The sequence below is a fragment of the Arachis ipaensis genome, chromosome B2 (assembly GCF_059453495.1).
Source record: "Arachis ipaensis isolate K30076 ecotype BB chromosome B2, ASM5945349v1, whole genome shotgun sequence".
NCBI lineage: Eukaryota > Viridiplantae > Streptophyta > Magnoliopsida > Fabales > Fabaceae > Arachis > Arachis ipaensis.
The window spans coordinates 109,305,417-109,322,228 of NC_142437.1; the positions used below are offsets into that span (position 1 = coordinate 109,305,417).

The window sequence follows — 16,812 nt, forward strand, 5'->3', positions numbered from 1 at the left end:
ATTATTTTATTTTTTTTAGTTTAATTGTGCTGTACTTTTCTTCCTCTTTTTTCCCCCTCAATTATTTATCTAGTTAACCCCTTTTGTTTAAATGGCTATTAAGTTGAGAATGTATAATTAGATGTCAGTAAAATGATAAACTGACACAGCAATCGACCATTTTTCTGGTGTTGTGGATTGGCATAAGTGTCACCCACTTGATCTTGCATTTCAAATTCCGCGTCCTTGGTTCAGAAATTTTTAAAAATTGTTTACACTTGACTTCTCAGCAATCATAGGAATATTCTAGACTGCATTACTTTTGTTTTTCACAATCTTACTTGAGGAAAAGACTCTCAACACAATCATCTATAATTTACTTATTTGGATGCAAAACCCAGTGGTTTATATTATATGGCTTGCAGCATAAAGCAAGAATATAAGTAATTAAGTACATTAACGTCACAAATTGATGAAACAGAGTTGACGCTAGGCATTCCCAAAACCACGAATAAACTTGTCTCAAGATTTATTAACACCTTATTTCATGAAACACTGCTAAAACTCTAGTCCCATTGAAAACTTTCCTGGAAGATCCAATTAGAAACATTTATAGGGGTCTTTGCATCAACACCAGTTGGATCATATGGTGAGTCTTCTGAAAATTCTGTTGCCATTGACTTCCAGTACAAACTAGGTTCCCAGTCTGCTTCTCTAAGAACCTTCAATATCTCTTTTGCCACAATCTTGCTTCCTTCAGATGCTAGATGAATCCCATCCCTGTCAAACACCATGCAAACAAATGAAGCAAGATTTTAACTGTTTTTCAAGTTTACTCTTTAAGACTTCTTTATGACCTCAACATATAGACACCCCTTAAGGCGAAAGTATGAACGTGATTGGCATACTTACTTGAAGCAAACATTTAACCAGTCATTCCTTTTCTGTAGTGCAGACCAGAGATCAATGGCCTCGACATTCATCTCGCGGCACACCTCCAAACATGCTTCGGAATATATTCGACAGGATTCGTTTGTCCTTCCTAAATCCCCCAGTTGTTTACTGGTTTTGGTTCAATCATTAGTTCATTAGAGTTCAAGATTAAAATGTATCGGAAAATAAGCTTTTACCTAAGCTAATCTGTCATAAAAACTTTTTCCTCAAAAGTTTGATTTTTATATCATAAGCTTGGACTTTATGACATATATATGCCTGACCCTGAATGATGACAAGGGTACAAAAACAAGAGGGTTGCTGATACATATAAATCATCTATGTTTGTCTAGTGAACAACTTAATCATTTGAGATAGACAGTTCATAAAATGGTGCCGTCTATGCTGAAGATAAAAGTCACCTGTCTATGTGACTACAAATATCTATCCTATTATATTGAGACGTGGAGGGTAGTGATTTTATTTGACCAACTTATCTTCTTGATGGCTCAGTTTTTAGTATTTTACCACAGTAGATTATCAAGACCGTTTTTAATTACTTTTCACATTAAACAGAATTTTGTAAAAAAAAATTAGAAGATTTTTAAATAAAAATAAAAAATTGAAAACAAATTGATTTAATTCGTTAGAAGCATTTGGGTTGGTTGGTGAATTGTCAACCCAATGTCTTATTTTGTCTACTGCAGTCACCATAGATGAGTTAAATTTAGATTTGTTAGTCAACTTATAGTCATTAGTAGTCACTGAATTCATAGCATCAAAGCTTATATCCTTGTTAAGCAGGCCTTGTTAAGAAGAAAATTATTTGTGTATCTAATAACTTAAAACTCTTTGATGAGATGGTTATATAGTCGCAAAAGATCCAACCTACAAATTAAAAGATCTACTAGCTTCATAATGCAATAAGTGACAATAATGTTAATGTTAATCTTAGAAGGTTTGAGGAACCTATTAGTAGAAGTGCAAGCATCTCTATTAAAACACAAATAACAAAAAATTGTGGACAAAACCTGAGTGTACTGCGGATTTGTTCCTCGTTGATGGGTGGAGAACTCAGAAATATTAGGCGAGTTTTCTTCGACAAGCTCTGGAAAGCATTAATGAGGTGAGATTAGTAGCAATGGATATGAGAAGTAATACACAAATATATTTTACTTTTAATTAGTTTAAATAAACTTCACCAATCTTGTCCCAAAAACAATAAAAATCGAGTAGAACTTCTAGATTCGAAAATGATAAATTTCTCTCTCACTATTGATTTGGTACTAATAAAAAGACAAAAGCTTGGTTTTGTAAAACTTTTTCTTTTCGATAGTACCTTATGAAAGGTGTTTTTTAAAAGACAGCTTTTTAAAAACTATAGCACTTGGATAACTTTTAATAAATACAAGCACGACTTTGGTAAAATAACTTTTAAAATTAAAAAGAACTAATAATAGACATAAATATAAAAGTTAAATTTGAAAATTAATTAATGTATGAGATTATATTAGAATTTTTAATTTTGATAAGTATAAGCCAATTTTGAAAGGTGCTTTTAAAAACACCTCTTTCTTTTACAAGTTGTAAGCACAAACACAAACACATAGTCTTTTCGATTTACCAAACACAAAATAAAGAACTTGTGCTTTTAAAAAATATAATTAAGCACCTCTTCAAAAAGTTTTACCAAACTAATCCTAATTATCACTCTTTTTTTTTAATAGTAAAAAGGTAATTTGTTATTTCAGCGTCTTGAAGGACGATTTTGTTTTCTATATTTTTTGTTTGAGACAAGATTAGAGGTTTATTTTATTCTAATTTCAGATGATGTCAAAGTAGTAATCTAGTGTGAAAGAAAGAAAGGTGTTTCTACCTTAAGATGGATGGCTATCTTCCTCATATTTTCCTTGTATTCTTGAAGGGGTACATGAGAACCAAGACCATGTGGGTTTGGTCGAACCGAATCATTGCCACCAAAGTAAACAATTACTAATGATGGTTGTACATTGGCATCCTGAGTTCAATAAATAAATAAATCATTGCCTCTTTGAATTAGTCCTAAATTTTTTGAAAAATTAGTTGTCCGGGATATATCTGATGCAAATCCAAAACTTTTGAAACAAAATAAAACTTACGGATATTATTGAAACTTTTAACAAACTTTAACGACAAAATATATACTTTATCCATAAATAAATCATTGCCTACTTGAATTGATTCGGAATAGATTTTATTCTAAGGCTGTTTGAGGGCATCACATAATCATTCAAGGATAGTTAATGCCAAAAACAACAATTCCTGGATATCGATGTGGTAATACATGGTTTGATGTCGGTATAAAATCATTTTAGATCGACAATATTGAACTAAGATTATTCAAGCTATATAATATGTAACAAAAACATGCATTAAGGATTCAATTAGTTACCTTGGGAAATACTTTATCAAGAACCTCCAAAGCGCGTCTTGAATTCCAACCGGAGTATCCTCGCAGGACTATATCAGCCTAAGTCAGTTAGATGAGTGAATTCAACTAAGTTGGAGAACCATAATATCAATGTAAATTAACTTTCTTTTTTTTTTTTCACAAACTGAGTTTAGGGTAATTTAGATGTGTATGTACTCCAAAATCAGTCTCTTTCCAACAATATGGCATTATTCAAATTATATGTGGAGTGCCGAAGGACCACCACCAACTAAAAAATCACACAATATAGTCATTAATATGACTTCAATTCAGATAAGGATATTATATTCCTCAATAATTCAGGTTTGTCTTTATTTTTTCGATTTCCACCAAGAAAGTGACCACCATTACTTAAGGAATTTTTTTTAGCATCCAAGTTAGTGTAATATTGGAATATTTTTTTCCCTAACATACAAGTTGCAACTACTCCATTGAATTCAATAATCATGTTTTTGGAGAAACTTTTTCTTTTTTCCTTTTGTCTCTGTCATACGAATCCAAATCTTATTACAACAGAGAAGTTCTTAAGTGCTCCCAGAGAAAATAAGTATGTTTGTTCTGATAGATTAATTATTTCTCATATCAAGATTAAAAATAATAATAAAATAAAAATTGATTTCGATTCAAACACACAAGAAATTCACTAGTGTCTATTCCATCATCACAAGTTCGTTCTTTAGTCTCTTCATCTTTGAGAAATGGACGAACTAGTGATGCCATCATATTAATCTTGGAGATTAAACCTGTCCCTTAAGTTTTAATCACTCATATGATAATAATTACTTAATTAGTGTAACAAATCTCAATAATAATGGGTCATACTCATGTCCACAAATCACAAGAACCACACGCTGCACATACGTATATATCTGAAAGATGAATTGCAGACATTTCATCATGGCCTATGTCAACACAACATGCATGTAACCAAAAGTCAACAAGTTCTAAACTTTATGAGATTTCAATCATTCATTCATTCATCAAAGTTTAATTAATTAACAAGAAGATAAATAGAATATATAGTAACATGAAATTAAATTAATCAAATTATATAAACTAAGTACCTTGCGAGCATACAAATTGGCAAGAATAGATCCCCAACCTTCATCACCAAAACTAAGTTGAACAATGGATGAACCAAACAACACAAATTCAGGCCTCACAGGTCCTACCATCTCTCTCTCTCTCTCTCTCTCTCTCTCTCGCATATAATATTACACTGGCACTGCCATATAGCAAATTTATAGACGAACATGATTCTGATCTGTTATTTATTTATGTATTTTTAATTTTAGTGTCTTCTCTTGTTGTCAACATCACAGTCTTTGATATCTCTAGTAGAGTGTTTGTAGACTATTATTTTTTATATTTTTGATAAGTAAATTAATTCAAAATTAAAATTTGCCTGAAATTAATTTATAAAATAAAATTGATATTTAGTATCATCAAGAATCAATAAAATTTTGTTATTTGAATAAATATGTTAATAAAATAATATAAAATTTTAATTAAACTAATACTAAATATTAAAAGAACAAATTTTATTTTTAAATTTAAATTATTATCTATAATATATAATTTTATAAATATTTTTATAAAATTTTAAATAAAATAAAATTAAAATTAGTATTGGAGATGTTCTTATTATTTTTTTATTTATAATAATTGAATAATGGTGTAATTAGTGTCAGTATTTAATGCTCGAATTTTGCATAGAAAGTAAAAGTAACTATGGGATTCCATTAGTTTTTTAAAGAAAAACAAAAAGTTACTGTATGTGATAAAAAAAACATAGTTGATTCTCTTACTTATTTAGTGTATATTTGGGGATAAGTATAGCTTTTGATTTCAATGCTTATGCAATTATGCTGGATTTTAATTTTATCTTTAACATTTTAGTTATTTTATTTTTATATTTAATATTTTAATTTTTTTTTAATTTGTTTATAACTCTAGATGCCGTTATCCTAACATACACCATGTCACCATCCAAAACATTAATATAAATAGTAGTTACTGACACGTGGTACTGGATTGACATGCTATTATTGATTATTGATATTATATTATTATTATTATATATATATATATATATTAAAAATATTATTTATATACTAAAATCAATCATTAAAATTAATTATTAATATATTTATATATAAATATATGTATAGTTTAATTTATTTTTAATGTGTATTTATATTTTAATATATATTTTATACTAATAACTGAATTTAATGACTAATTTTAATATACATATAACATAATCGTGTATATATATATATACTCAGTTGCTATAATTCTATTACCAAAATATCATATCTTAATTTTATTTCAATTTTTAGATTAATTATTTAAATTTGTGAAACAATGAGTTAGTTAATAGGGTTAAGTACTGAAATCGTCCCTAAGGTCTGGGGTGAAAATCAAAATCGTCCCCGACCTTTTTTTGTTATTAAAATCATCCCCAACGTTACAAAACGTTATAAAATCGTCCTTTTTTACTTTAATTTCTTTTTATTGACCAAATTACCCTTAAAATTAATAAAAAAAAAAAACCCAACACCCCCCTCCCCCAACCCCATCCTGTCTCCGTATCTCCCTCTCTTCCCTTTCATCTCCTTCTTCCTACCCCTCTTCGAACCCTCCCTCCCAACCACAACCCCAATTCTTCCTCTCTCTCTTTCCGCCACCGTATCATCTCCGCCCCCACCTCCTTCTCCACCTTCTTAGCTTCTCCCTTTCCATCACCAACCTCAACCCTTCCTCCATTAACGTTGGTCTCACCTTCCTCATCCCTTTCTCCACCTTCTTCTCCCTTTCCATCACCGACCTCAATCCTTACTCCTCGACGACAACCATGTTCTCTGACTCTTCTTCGGCGCCAACTCCTTCTCCGTCGCGCTCTTTCTCTCGCAGCGCCGGCATGCGTTCTTCCTCTCACAGCGCCACGCCTCCGTTCTGCCTCCTGCAGTGTTGCGCCTCCGTTCTGCCTTCTTGCCGTATTGCTCCTTCCAGATTCAGATTTATTCTTCTTCCTGTTATGCTTCTTTGATTCTCTGTTTTGCTTCCTGGAGCTCACCACTTTCCATGGGGATCGATGTGGGTAGGAGGAGTGAGGTCAGTTGTGAGAGGTTGGGAAGGTGGAGAGCATAGGGTGGTGGGATCGATAGAAGCGTCTTCGAATTTGTCGTCTTCAGTCTCGAATCCCTCTTCTTTTTGTTCTTCAGAAAAAAAATTCTTTCTTTTTTTTATTTTTTTAATTTCTGTTGCTATTGAATTTGGATCTGAAGTTGCAGATGATGATTACTAAATTGTTGTTAAATTTAAAATTTTTGTTGATTTATTTTGTGGATGTTGTTCATTTTGTGGTTGCTGTTGCTAAATGTGTGTTAATGTTGCTGAATTTGTTGGTTAATTTATTGTTGCTGTTGTTGAATTTAGTTTGTGGGTGTGTGATAGTGATTTAGAGAGAAGGAAAGTGTGATAGTTCTGGAATCAATGGTGATGGCCATGAGAAAAAGAAGAGGGAGAGGAAGAAAGTTGCCTAGATGCAGAAGCTATGAACAGAAGCTGATAAGGATGATGAAGATGATGCAGAACATGATGCGTAGGTGTGATAGTGAGGGAGTTACGGGAGGGGAGAGGGGGGGGGAGTTTGCTTTAATTTTTTAATATTAATTTTAATTATTTTTATTATTAATGAAGGGTAATATGGTAAAAAAATAAAATTGAAGTGGAAAAGGACGATTTTATAACGTTTTGTAACGTTGAGGATGATTTTAATAACAAAAAAAGGTTGGGGACGATTTTGATTTTCACCCCAGACCTTAGGGACGATTTCAGTACTTAACCCTAGTTAATACTTAGTTATCAATAAATTCATCTTATAAGTCATTTATTTTATTATCAAACTTTAACCATTCTAAAAAAATCAACAAGTCACACACTAAGCATAGTAATTAAATTTATGTAAAATAATTAATTGATATTTTCTATTCAATCTTATAAAATTTAAAAAATTATCATTTTTTTATTTCACCAAAACAAGAAACCTTAAAAAAAAGAAAAGAAAAACTGAATTATTTTTTGTTTATAAATATCCAAACTTTAATTTTTGATATACCATAAATAGTTCGAACTTTATAAAAACAATAATCAATTTTAGCTCGAATGGTTTGCAAATTGTGATAATTATATTAGATTGCTTGTTTGTTTGTTGTTGCAAAATGAAAAAGACAAAGACATAAAAAAAATATACATGTACAAAAACACTAAAAACAATACATAAATATATGTAATCGATTTAGTTGTTAAAACACTAAAAAAAGACAACACATTTGTTATTAAAAAATTAATTTTGTCTCTAATTAAAAAGTTGTTACTAATTATTCATATTCTGGCTTATTATCTAACCTGGTCTAAAATAAATAAAGTCCAATTTATAGATAATAGCTAAGGTGACACCATACTCGACCTTACAGAAATCGATTGTGACGACGTAAGTTTAATCCTACTTATCTAAATAAGTAATCAACCCCTATTATCACTCTCATCCATGTAGAAGGAAGATCCCAACAATCTTCCTACCAAAAGGGAGTAGCTAATCCACCATCAAAGATGAGATTGTTCAAAAAATGATTATTGACTCTACACCTACACTTATAAATACCCTGACACTCTCAGGTATTCTTCGAATTCCAATCTACTAAAAACCTACCTAAAACTCTTGCTAACTTAAGTATCAGAGTCCGTTGCAAGTACTACCCTCACCTCTTCACGAGGAACTCGAACGACGACACCTCGACTCTAGAAGACGTCGGAAGCTACCCTAAAATGGGTCTAGACCTCACGTTCAGACCTAAATTCATCTGTTCCAGGTTGTTTCTAAAGAACACAATGCTTCCATGCTAACTTTTGATCTCAATAAAATACCAAAAGAGAATGATATCTTTTGACTCATGTTTGTTTGATAGTTTGACTTGTTTCCTGAAAAAATGGGACTGAATTGAACTCAGTGACTAATTGTGACCTTGTATTTGAATGTTGAATTCGATGAAGTAGCAATGAATTTATTGGAGATTAAACTCAAATTGACTTGAGTTATCGCAGTTAGTTTTTTGTAACTTGGAATGGTTTGAAAACATAATTCCTTTAAATTCAAGGGTTTTATATTTTTTATTTTCTTCTATATATGTAATTATGGTATAAAGAATATAAATATAAATTCTCAAATAGTGAAATTACTTAAAGAATTATGGTCTATTATCAAGACTACTAAATTGTTGAGATAACATGAATTAATTAAAAGACATGCATAAATTTTGGGTACGATATAGAATCCAGATTTATCATTATGCATATAATTTAAAGGAGAAAATTTCAACTTAGTTTAATTTAAACTAATGATTTAATTTATTTTGCTCAAAATTATTATAGTTGCATTATTACACTTTTATCATTAATTATTATATTACTAGGAATTTTAAAAAATTAACCTTTAAAAATTAGTAATTTTAAGTAAAAAAGTTAATGTATTCATATGAATTTAAAATCGGTAAATATTATTATTATTATTATTATTTTGTTTTGGTGTTTTTTATTATTATTATTTGCATTCTCTTATTCTGTTGTTGCATTGATTTATTGTTTTTATTATTATTGTTATTATTATTTTTATTATAATTTTTTGATGCTACTATTAGCACTTAATAAACATTCCTTAAGTATTACTCATTCACTATTACTCCTTCCGTTTTTAAATCACAGAACCCACCGCCACTACTATAATCCTTATTCTTCTCAGCACTACTAAATCCTTCATAGTTCAACCCCTCCAAAACTTGTCGTCGGCCGTGGTCTTTTTCTCCACGTCGTGCTCGGAGTTGTGGCGTCGCTGGACCCATCGTTGTCCCCAAGCCGGTATCTATTGTTGTCATCATTGGCCAGAAAAAGACGTCTTTGTCCCGCGCGAGTCCTTGTCCTCGAGCCCCTTCTCTCTGTTTGAGGTCCCATCGTTCCTCTCTCGCCGTCAATACCATCCCTCCTACTGCCGGTAAGCACCACTAGTTCATCCTGTGTGGTTGATGATTTGCTTAGAGAAAGTGAGGCCATTAATGAACTTATAGTTGACATGCATGATTCTCTTGATCTTGTTAGCCAGTTAATTTGTTAAGGGAGTTTGAGTTGGAATTTATGGTATCTTTGAATGCATTTTTAAGTGAGTTAATACTAAGTAGGATTTGTTAGCTGCGCAAATGTTGTTGCCATTCACTGTTTTAAAATTTCTTAATCCTGAATTTTGTTACTGATTGTGGTTGCTTCTTAATGAGACTAATGAAAAAGTTGTACTCAGCAAATCTAATCTTTTAGCTTCAGCTATCTATTATTCCCTCCTTCAATTTATTTCTCCTTCAGTTGTCATTGCTGCATATACACTTCATAGTTATTGTTGACTGTATATTCTTTATATTGGTGCTACTAATTTAATTTAATTTGAGTTTGTTACCTATCAGGAGTTATTACTTCCTATATTGTTAATTGTTATTCTTAAATTCTGATTTTGTATGTAAATAATCAAAAATTGAGAACTACGTAAAGTCAATGCAATTTGAGTAGTCAATATTATTGCTGCAATGTGGCTTTATCTTTTCTTATTGTTCTAGTTTCTTTGTATTTTTTTCTCCCTAGTTCTCCTGATTTTCTAACACTGCAATCCTAGAAATGGAACATGTTTAAAGGAGAAATAAGTGTTGAAGAAGAGACTCTCATTATTCGTGCTTTATTCCTTTGCCACACACACTCAATTCAAGTGAAAAGAGAAAAATATTATGTTATATATTCCTTTTTAAAAAAATAATTTTGAAACAAACATGCTTCGTCCCAAAGTTTGAAACAAACATTCTTCTTCTTGCCAAACTCTACACTCCATTAGTTGTTAAATATCCGTACGCCTTATATTCAAAAATGACCATGTTCTTGCACGCATTTTTACACTATTTAAATAATTACAAAGTATATACATAACCATTTTCTATGTTTATGGCTACCTATCATTTTCTCTGTCCATATTTTAAAGAACTCCTTTGTATTATTTGGGTTAGACCAATTTAAATTTTTACACCTAAGCTATTTAAGCTTTGTTCTACAATGAATAAAGAGGTGCTCTCTTTAATTCACTTCACTTATACATGCATAAATTACAGTAAACATCACTCGCTTGTACAATATTTAGTTTAACCAATAATTTCTCTTTTGCATTTAGTAATTCTGCTAAACATAAATTACAACCCCACATAAGCTATCAAAAATGTCTTTGGATTGTGATTGTTGAGCATTATCTCGGTCACCTTTTGTGTAAAATCAATCCTATGTCCAATGTATGTGAGAGTATTTGTAATACTAAAATATTCTGTCAGGTCAAAAATTGGTTACTAAAAAAATCAAATATGTTATATAACCTAATATTTTTTTGTGTTGAGATTGAACAAGTCTACTTGCATTATTATGTTGAAGACTACTGCTATTTTTTTTTGCCTTGAACCTGTTATTAATTCAAAGATTTCATATTTCAATTTATTTTGGTTTGGATTTACTGTTGTGCTGATAAATACCAAATTTTGTACATATAGTTTGCACTTATATATTAAATTTTGCTGTTGTGCTGATATTTTTTGGCAATGAAGATTTTCTACTTTATGTAGGGATACATTTCTATATGAGAAAAAAAATATTCAAATGCTTGTTTCAATGTTATGATCCGAATGCAGTATATTAAGATGTCTAGGATAGGTCGTTACACAAAGATATCCAAGTTAAACACAGCATGTCAGCAATGTCAAGTAGGATCTTCTGCGACTTCAACCTCCCATCAAGTTGACTGCCTAATTCCCCCGTCCAGTGGCGGTTTGTAACAACTCAGACCACCCGCTAGCACGATATTGTCCGCTTTGGCATATAAGGCCTCACGGTTTTGCCTTTGACGATAGGGATGATAGCCGAAGCCCCCCACACTCACTCGTCAAAACGAGTCATGCTAGGGAGAGGTATCCACACCCTTATAAGGCATGCTTCGTTCCCCTCCCCAACCGATGTGGGACCTTACATGACGCGTTTTGACGAGTGAGTGTGGAGGCTTCGTCTATCATCCCTATCGTCAAAGACAAAACCGTGAGACCTTGTGTGCCAAAACGGACAATATCGTGCTAGCGGGTGGTCTGGGCTGTTACACAGTTCCCCCGTAGCCTCATCTATACGCCCCTTTCACCCGCCCCATAGCGAACCACCGCCTGCTCCACAGACTTGCACGAATAATATTCAAAACTCGGAGCCGAACGATGAAGACTTAGACTTAGAGGCAGATGAGGTAGATTCTTTTAAGCAACATGTTGACAACCTGTTTATTGCATCGGAGGCTTAGAAGCGCAAGAGACGTAAGACCGCTAAATTTTGGGATGTTAAAACAATTGGTATGCAAGAATTTATTTAATAAAATTTTTTAGGCTCTATGATTTCATTGTATCTTGACCACAATGGTTACTCACACAGACTAACTATGATTTACAGAATCTAATGGCACAATCAAACAAGCTCATTTGAGTGTGAAAGAAGCTATGAAGCCACCTAACGGTAGAAAAATCATACTCAGATTCAAGGAGAACCTGCAACCAGTTAGAGCTGAAGCTGGTATACTGAGTGGCGTCTCAGATTGCTAGGATCTGACTACACCAAATTTCCAATCTGCGAGAAAGACTGGAGAAAGGTTCACTTCAAGGACAAGATCTATAATGAATTTGTAAAGGTAAAAACTAATATTTTTGTAGAATTTGAGAATCTTAATTTGACACCTACTAACAAGTTAATTTTACTGTTGCAAGAAATGTTCCATTTTGATGAAGATAGTGGAGGAATTATCAAGCGTACAATTTTAAAAATGCTAGGGAGGGCTTGGAAGGAAACGAGGAACATCTTGTACTATGATCATTACGACTCACAACTGACTATTGGACAAAATATTGAAGGCCGCCCACCGAAAATTACTATGGACCATTGGAGACGGTACCTTGATTATCACAACAGTGAAGACACAAAGGTAATATATTTTTATTTCATAATAGAAAAATTCTATTTATGTTACATTGAGTTAGTAAAAAATGGTGTTTAGTAACTTTTATTTTTGATGGCATGATAGGAGAAGTGTAGAAAAAATGCTGCGAATCGATTGAAGCAGCTATACACTCACATTAGCAGATTGAAAAGCTTGGCAAGGCTTGGAGAAGAAGAGGTAATTTACGTTTGACTCACTTTTTGAACCTTCTCTTTATTTACATATTCACCTTTTAAACTATATTGTTACAGCCAGAACGATAACGGAAGTGAGTTGGTAGATGAGAGTTGTGGACCTTAACACACAACGACCTAATGGTTCCTATATCCATGGTGCAGCTCGGGCTATTGGTGTGAGTAATGTGTTGAGAATCGCTAAGTTGTTTCTTGTAGGTTTTATTTTTTAAAATGGTATTGAAAGTCTATGCAGTTAGCTACTAGCTAATAAATGCTTATGTTTGCTTATCTATGTGTGTAGGAAAAAATTGCAGAGATTGAGTAACATGATGAATCCTCTAGACTGTTGTCTCAAAATGATTCGCTTGCTCAAGCTCTCGGAAAGAAGCACTCGGGTAGAGTGCGTGGCATGGGTATTGGACCGACTTCTAGTTAAGTCTTCAGTACGAATTTCCATCAGCTGAGCAATGGAGCTCAAAGAGAGGAGACCCAAAGAGTGCTCAGAGCTGGCAACTGAGAAATTAAAAAGGAAGGCAGTGGAGGGTGAAGTAGTAGCCGAGAAGACAAAAAAGCAGGCAGTCAAGGATGAAGTAGTAGCCGAGAAGACAAAAAGACAGATAGTGGAGGATGAGGTAGCAGTCGAGAAGACAAAAAGGCAGTCAGTGGAGGATGAATTATCAGCCGAAAAGATAAAGATGAAGGCGATGGAGAGTGCTCTGAGATGTCTAATTCAAGAGCAAGGTGGGGAGCTGCCACCAGATGTCACTGCATGGATGAATTCGTTTGAGGGACAGAGTGGAAAATAGATTTTATGTTGAACTTTTTTTTTAAATATAGACTTTTTATTATTGATATGCAACCCTTATTAAAGAATACACTTAATTAATATTTGGATAAATATATGAATTTGCTTTATAGTTTTGCTAATATCGTTTACCCATCAATTTATTTTTTCAGATACAAAATAATTAAGATTTGTAATATTAAGAAAAATTCAAAAAATAACAAAAAAATAACAAAAAATAATACTTAGTACATTCTAATTAAAAAAGCGTTGATTGTCGGTGCAAAATACAATATTTTTACAGTCATTTAGCCAAAAAAATAGCGGCGGTTTCAAAATTGCCGATAAAAATTTTAAAAATACTGAAAATCAGATAGCGGCAGTTTCTAACCACCGCTAAATAAATTTAAAAAACACAACAGTCCTTAAATAGCAGCGATTCTAAACAGTCGAAAAAGTGTCATCGAATTCAAGGTTCTTCAAATAGCGGCAATTTTAAACCGCTACTAAATTAACTAATGCTAATCCTTGGTTTTTGTAACAGTTGTGCCAGCGATTCATTAGAACCGCCACAAAATCAAATCTCCACCCCCTAAACCAGTAAACCGCAATATTTCTGGAACCGCCGGTATGTCATTTTGCAGCGGTTTAAAACTGTCGCAAATCTAGCAAAAAACCGCCACAAATATCCGGTTTTTGTGTAGTGCAAAGCCTCGCAATGCAGTTAGGGGGTCTCTTTTTGGCCTGAGGAGAAGTTGAATGCAACTCCTTGTTAGATGATCGAAGGTAAATGACACAACACAAATTGTGACGCAGGTTGACCATCGAAGACAGACAGCACTGTTACAGAGAGGCTTGGAGGTGATGGGAGGCAACCCATCACCACCACCACCACCACTATTTCCGCTATCCATCATGTTGATGACCTAAGATTCTGCTCTCTAAACAAGTATAATTTTACTCCAAAAGAAAAAGGTATTTATGCATGAGATTGGAATTATGGTTTATCAATTAGAGGTTTTTTTTTTTTTTTTTTTGACGTGAATTAGAGGTTGATTTGATCTAATTTCAAATACTTATAATGCCAACCGTAAATGTGTACATTGAGATGTCACTTAATGGGCCATGTCAGCTCTCCTTCAGCATTAGTTAAGAAATAGAGAAAGGACTAACGTGATTAACTAAAAATATTTTGAGAACGAATTTAATTAAAAAAATCTTGAATACCAATTTAAAAAATAAATGATCTTTTAAAAATGATTTTAATCATTTACTCGATCAATATCTTACCACTTATATCAATTTTTCCACATTAGTAACAAATATATATTATATTTTAAATACACATTGATATTAATGATTGATGAATTAAAAGTATACTAGAAAATTAATAGTATAGCAACTAATTCCATCCAATATTATAACGAGTTATTAAACAAATTTGTTATGAAACCTACTAAAATAAAATTTTTATTGAGTTTGAATTTTAAATATTTTTAATTAAATTTCAGATGTTTTTATTTTTAATAATTGTGCAATATTGATTCCTCAAACCTTCTCGTTAATTGATTAATGGAGAAACATGTGAACTAAAATTAAATGACAAAAGAAATCCAACAATAAATTCAACGTACATATATTCATAACGTCCAATCAATAAACCAAATAATGTTGCATGCATGACATATATGTTGTGCCGCCATTTGCATATATATATATAGATGGAAACATATAATAATTTGTATACATATAATTATTGGATGAAGCAGCCTTTTGAAGAAGAACTAATAAAAATTTCAGAGATGGACAAATAATAATAATAATAATAATAATAATAATAATAATAATGATATTGATTATTATTAATAATATTTCTAATTAATGACGTCTATCACCCAAATATTCTGTTCTTTGCTTCTTCTCCTTCATTTCCTTAACCTTCTTCTTGAGCTTGGACCAACCTTTCTTGCATGCACTAGCAAACTTCACACTACCTTTAACAATGGCTTTCTTAGCTTTCTTTGCACCGGCCTTGGTCTTCTTTGCAGCCACCTTCATCTTCTCCTTATATTCTTCATCCATCTTATCTTATAAATCCTCAAGTTAATTGAATGAATTATTCAATTAACTATGGGGGAAACAAAGAGATTATTTTGGATGTGCACAAAGGTGACCAATTTCTTAGGGCCTCCTTTAGCAGCATCAATGTGCAGATTCTTGATTCTCTATTTATAATGTGATGATGATTATGCATTTGATAATAATGTTAGATACCAATCTGTAATGATGACGACTAATGACCCTTCGTTGACTAAGCTTTCTATATTATATATATGATAAATTTAGAATGTTGTTATAGCCTTGAAATCCGCTATGGTCATGCATAGCCACAAATTATTCCTATACTATATTAATTAATTAGTTAAATTACTGAACACAAAATTACCTATGCAAATTAAAACAAACAACAAAAAATGCCCATAATCTAGAGAAGCAAGCTAAGGCAAATAATTGAGTAGCAATAGAATTGCTCATTGTGTTCTTTTTGTATACACAATAATAGTAAGATTTAGGGTTTTGTAATATGTATGCAAAACATGTCTCAAACAAACATTTTTCTAAAGAGAAAAAAAATAAATGATACATTCTCTCTTAAGCTTATTGTCCTTGCTTTTAGCATTTGGGATGGGACTCTAAAGATATTTTATTAAAATAATAATGTGGTCTATAAAATTAATTTTATTTATAGTGAATTAAATATGATATAGTTGTTATTTAATAAAAGAAATAGAATTAGTGAGAATTTTTAATAAATAATAAAAAGTTACATTTTAAAAAGAAATAACGTAACAACAAAGAAAAGATATCTTTTTAATTCAGCCGTTATTTTCTGTGTCATTAATGAGAAAATAAAAATAAATAAAAAAAAAGAGAGGAGAAAAATACTTACATGAAAAATGCACTCACTATAAGAAATTTTATCTATAAGGTAATATTTTTTTGGGCAATTTATTTTAATAAACCAACTCCAAATTAAAATTACACAAATCCCTCAATTTGAAAAAGGCTATGTCAAAATTCTAATTTACATTTTTATATAAATCGAATTGATTAAATTCGATTTAAGCAAACACGTACTACATCAAATCTATAGGATTCAATTTATATACAAATTGAATTCACGTGTAAATCGAAGCTAATAGTTTCGAATTAAATACACCCACCAAATCGAACAAATATGGTTCAATTTACATATGAAAGTAAATCAAATTGAAGGAATTCGATTTAAGCACTTGAAGAAGCACATGGTAAATCGAAGGCAATGGTTTCGATTTGATGGTTTTGTAAATCGAAACCCATAGATTCG

At 31.7% G+C, this 16,812-nt stretch overlaps 1 protein-coding gene across 1 annotated transcript; it reads right to left on the reverse strand.

Moving 5' to 3' along the window:
* Positions 1-362: 362 nt before the first annotated feature.
* On the reverse strand, positions 363-4,702 carry LOC107625747 (GDSL esterase/lipase WDL1). Its single transcript, XM_016328452.3, has 6 exons — positions 4,447-4,702; positions 3,344-3,421; positions 2,789-2,929; positions 1,944-2,020; positions 892-1,041; positions 363-759 (listed from the first exon to the last, which is right to left on the reverse strand). Exons 1-6 carry the CDS (start codon positions 4,588-4,590, stop codon positions 546-548), a joined length of 804 nt encoding a protein of 267 aa, XP_016183938.1. The 5' UTR covers positions 4,591-4,702; the 3' UTR covers positions 363-545.
* Positions 4,703-16,812: the final 12,110 nt, after the last annotated feature.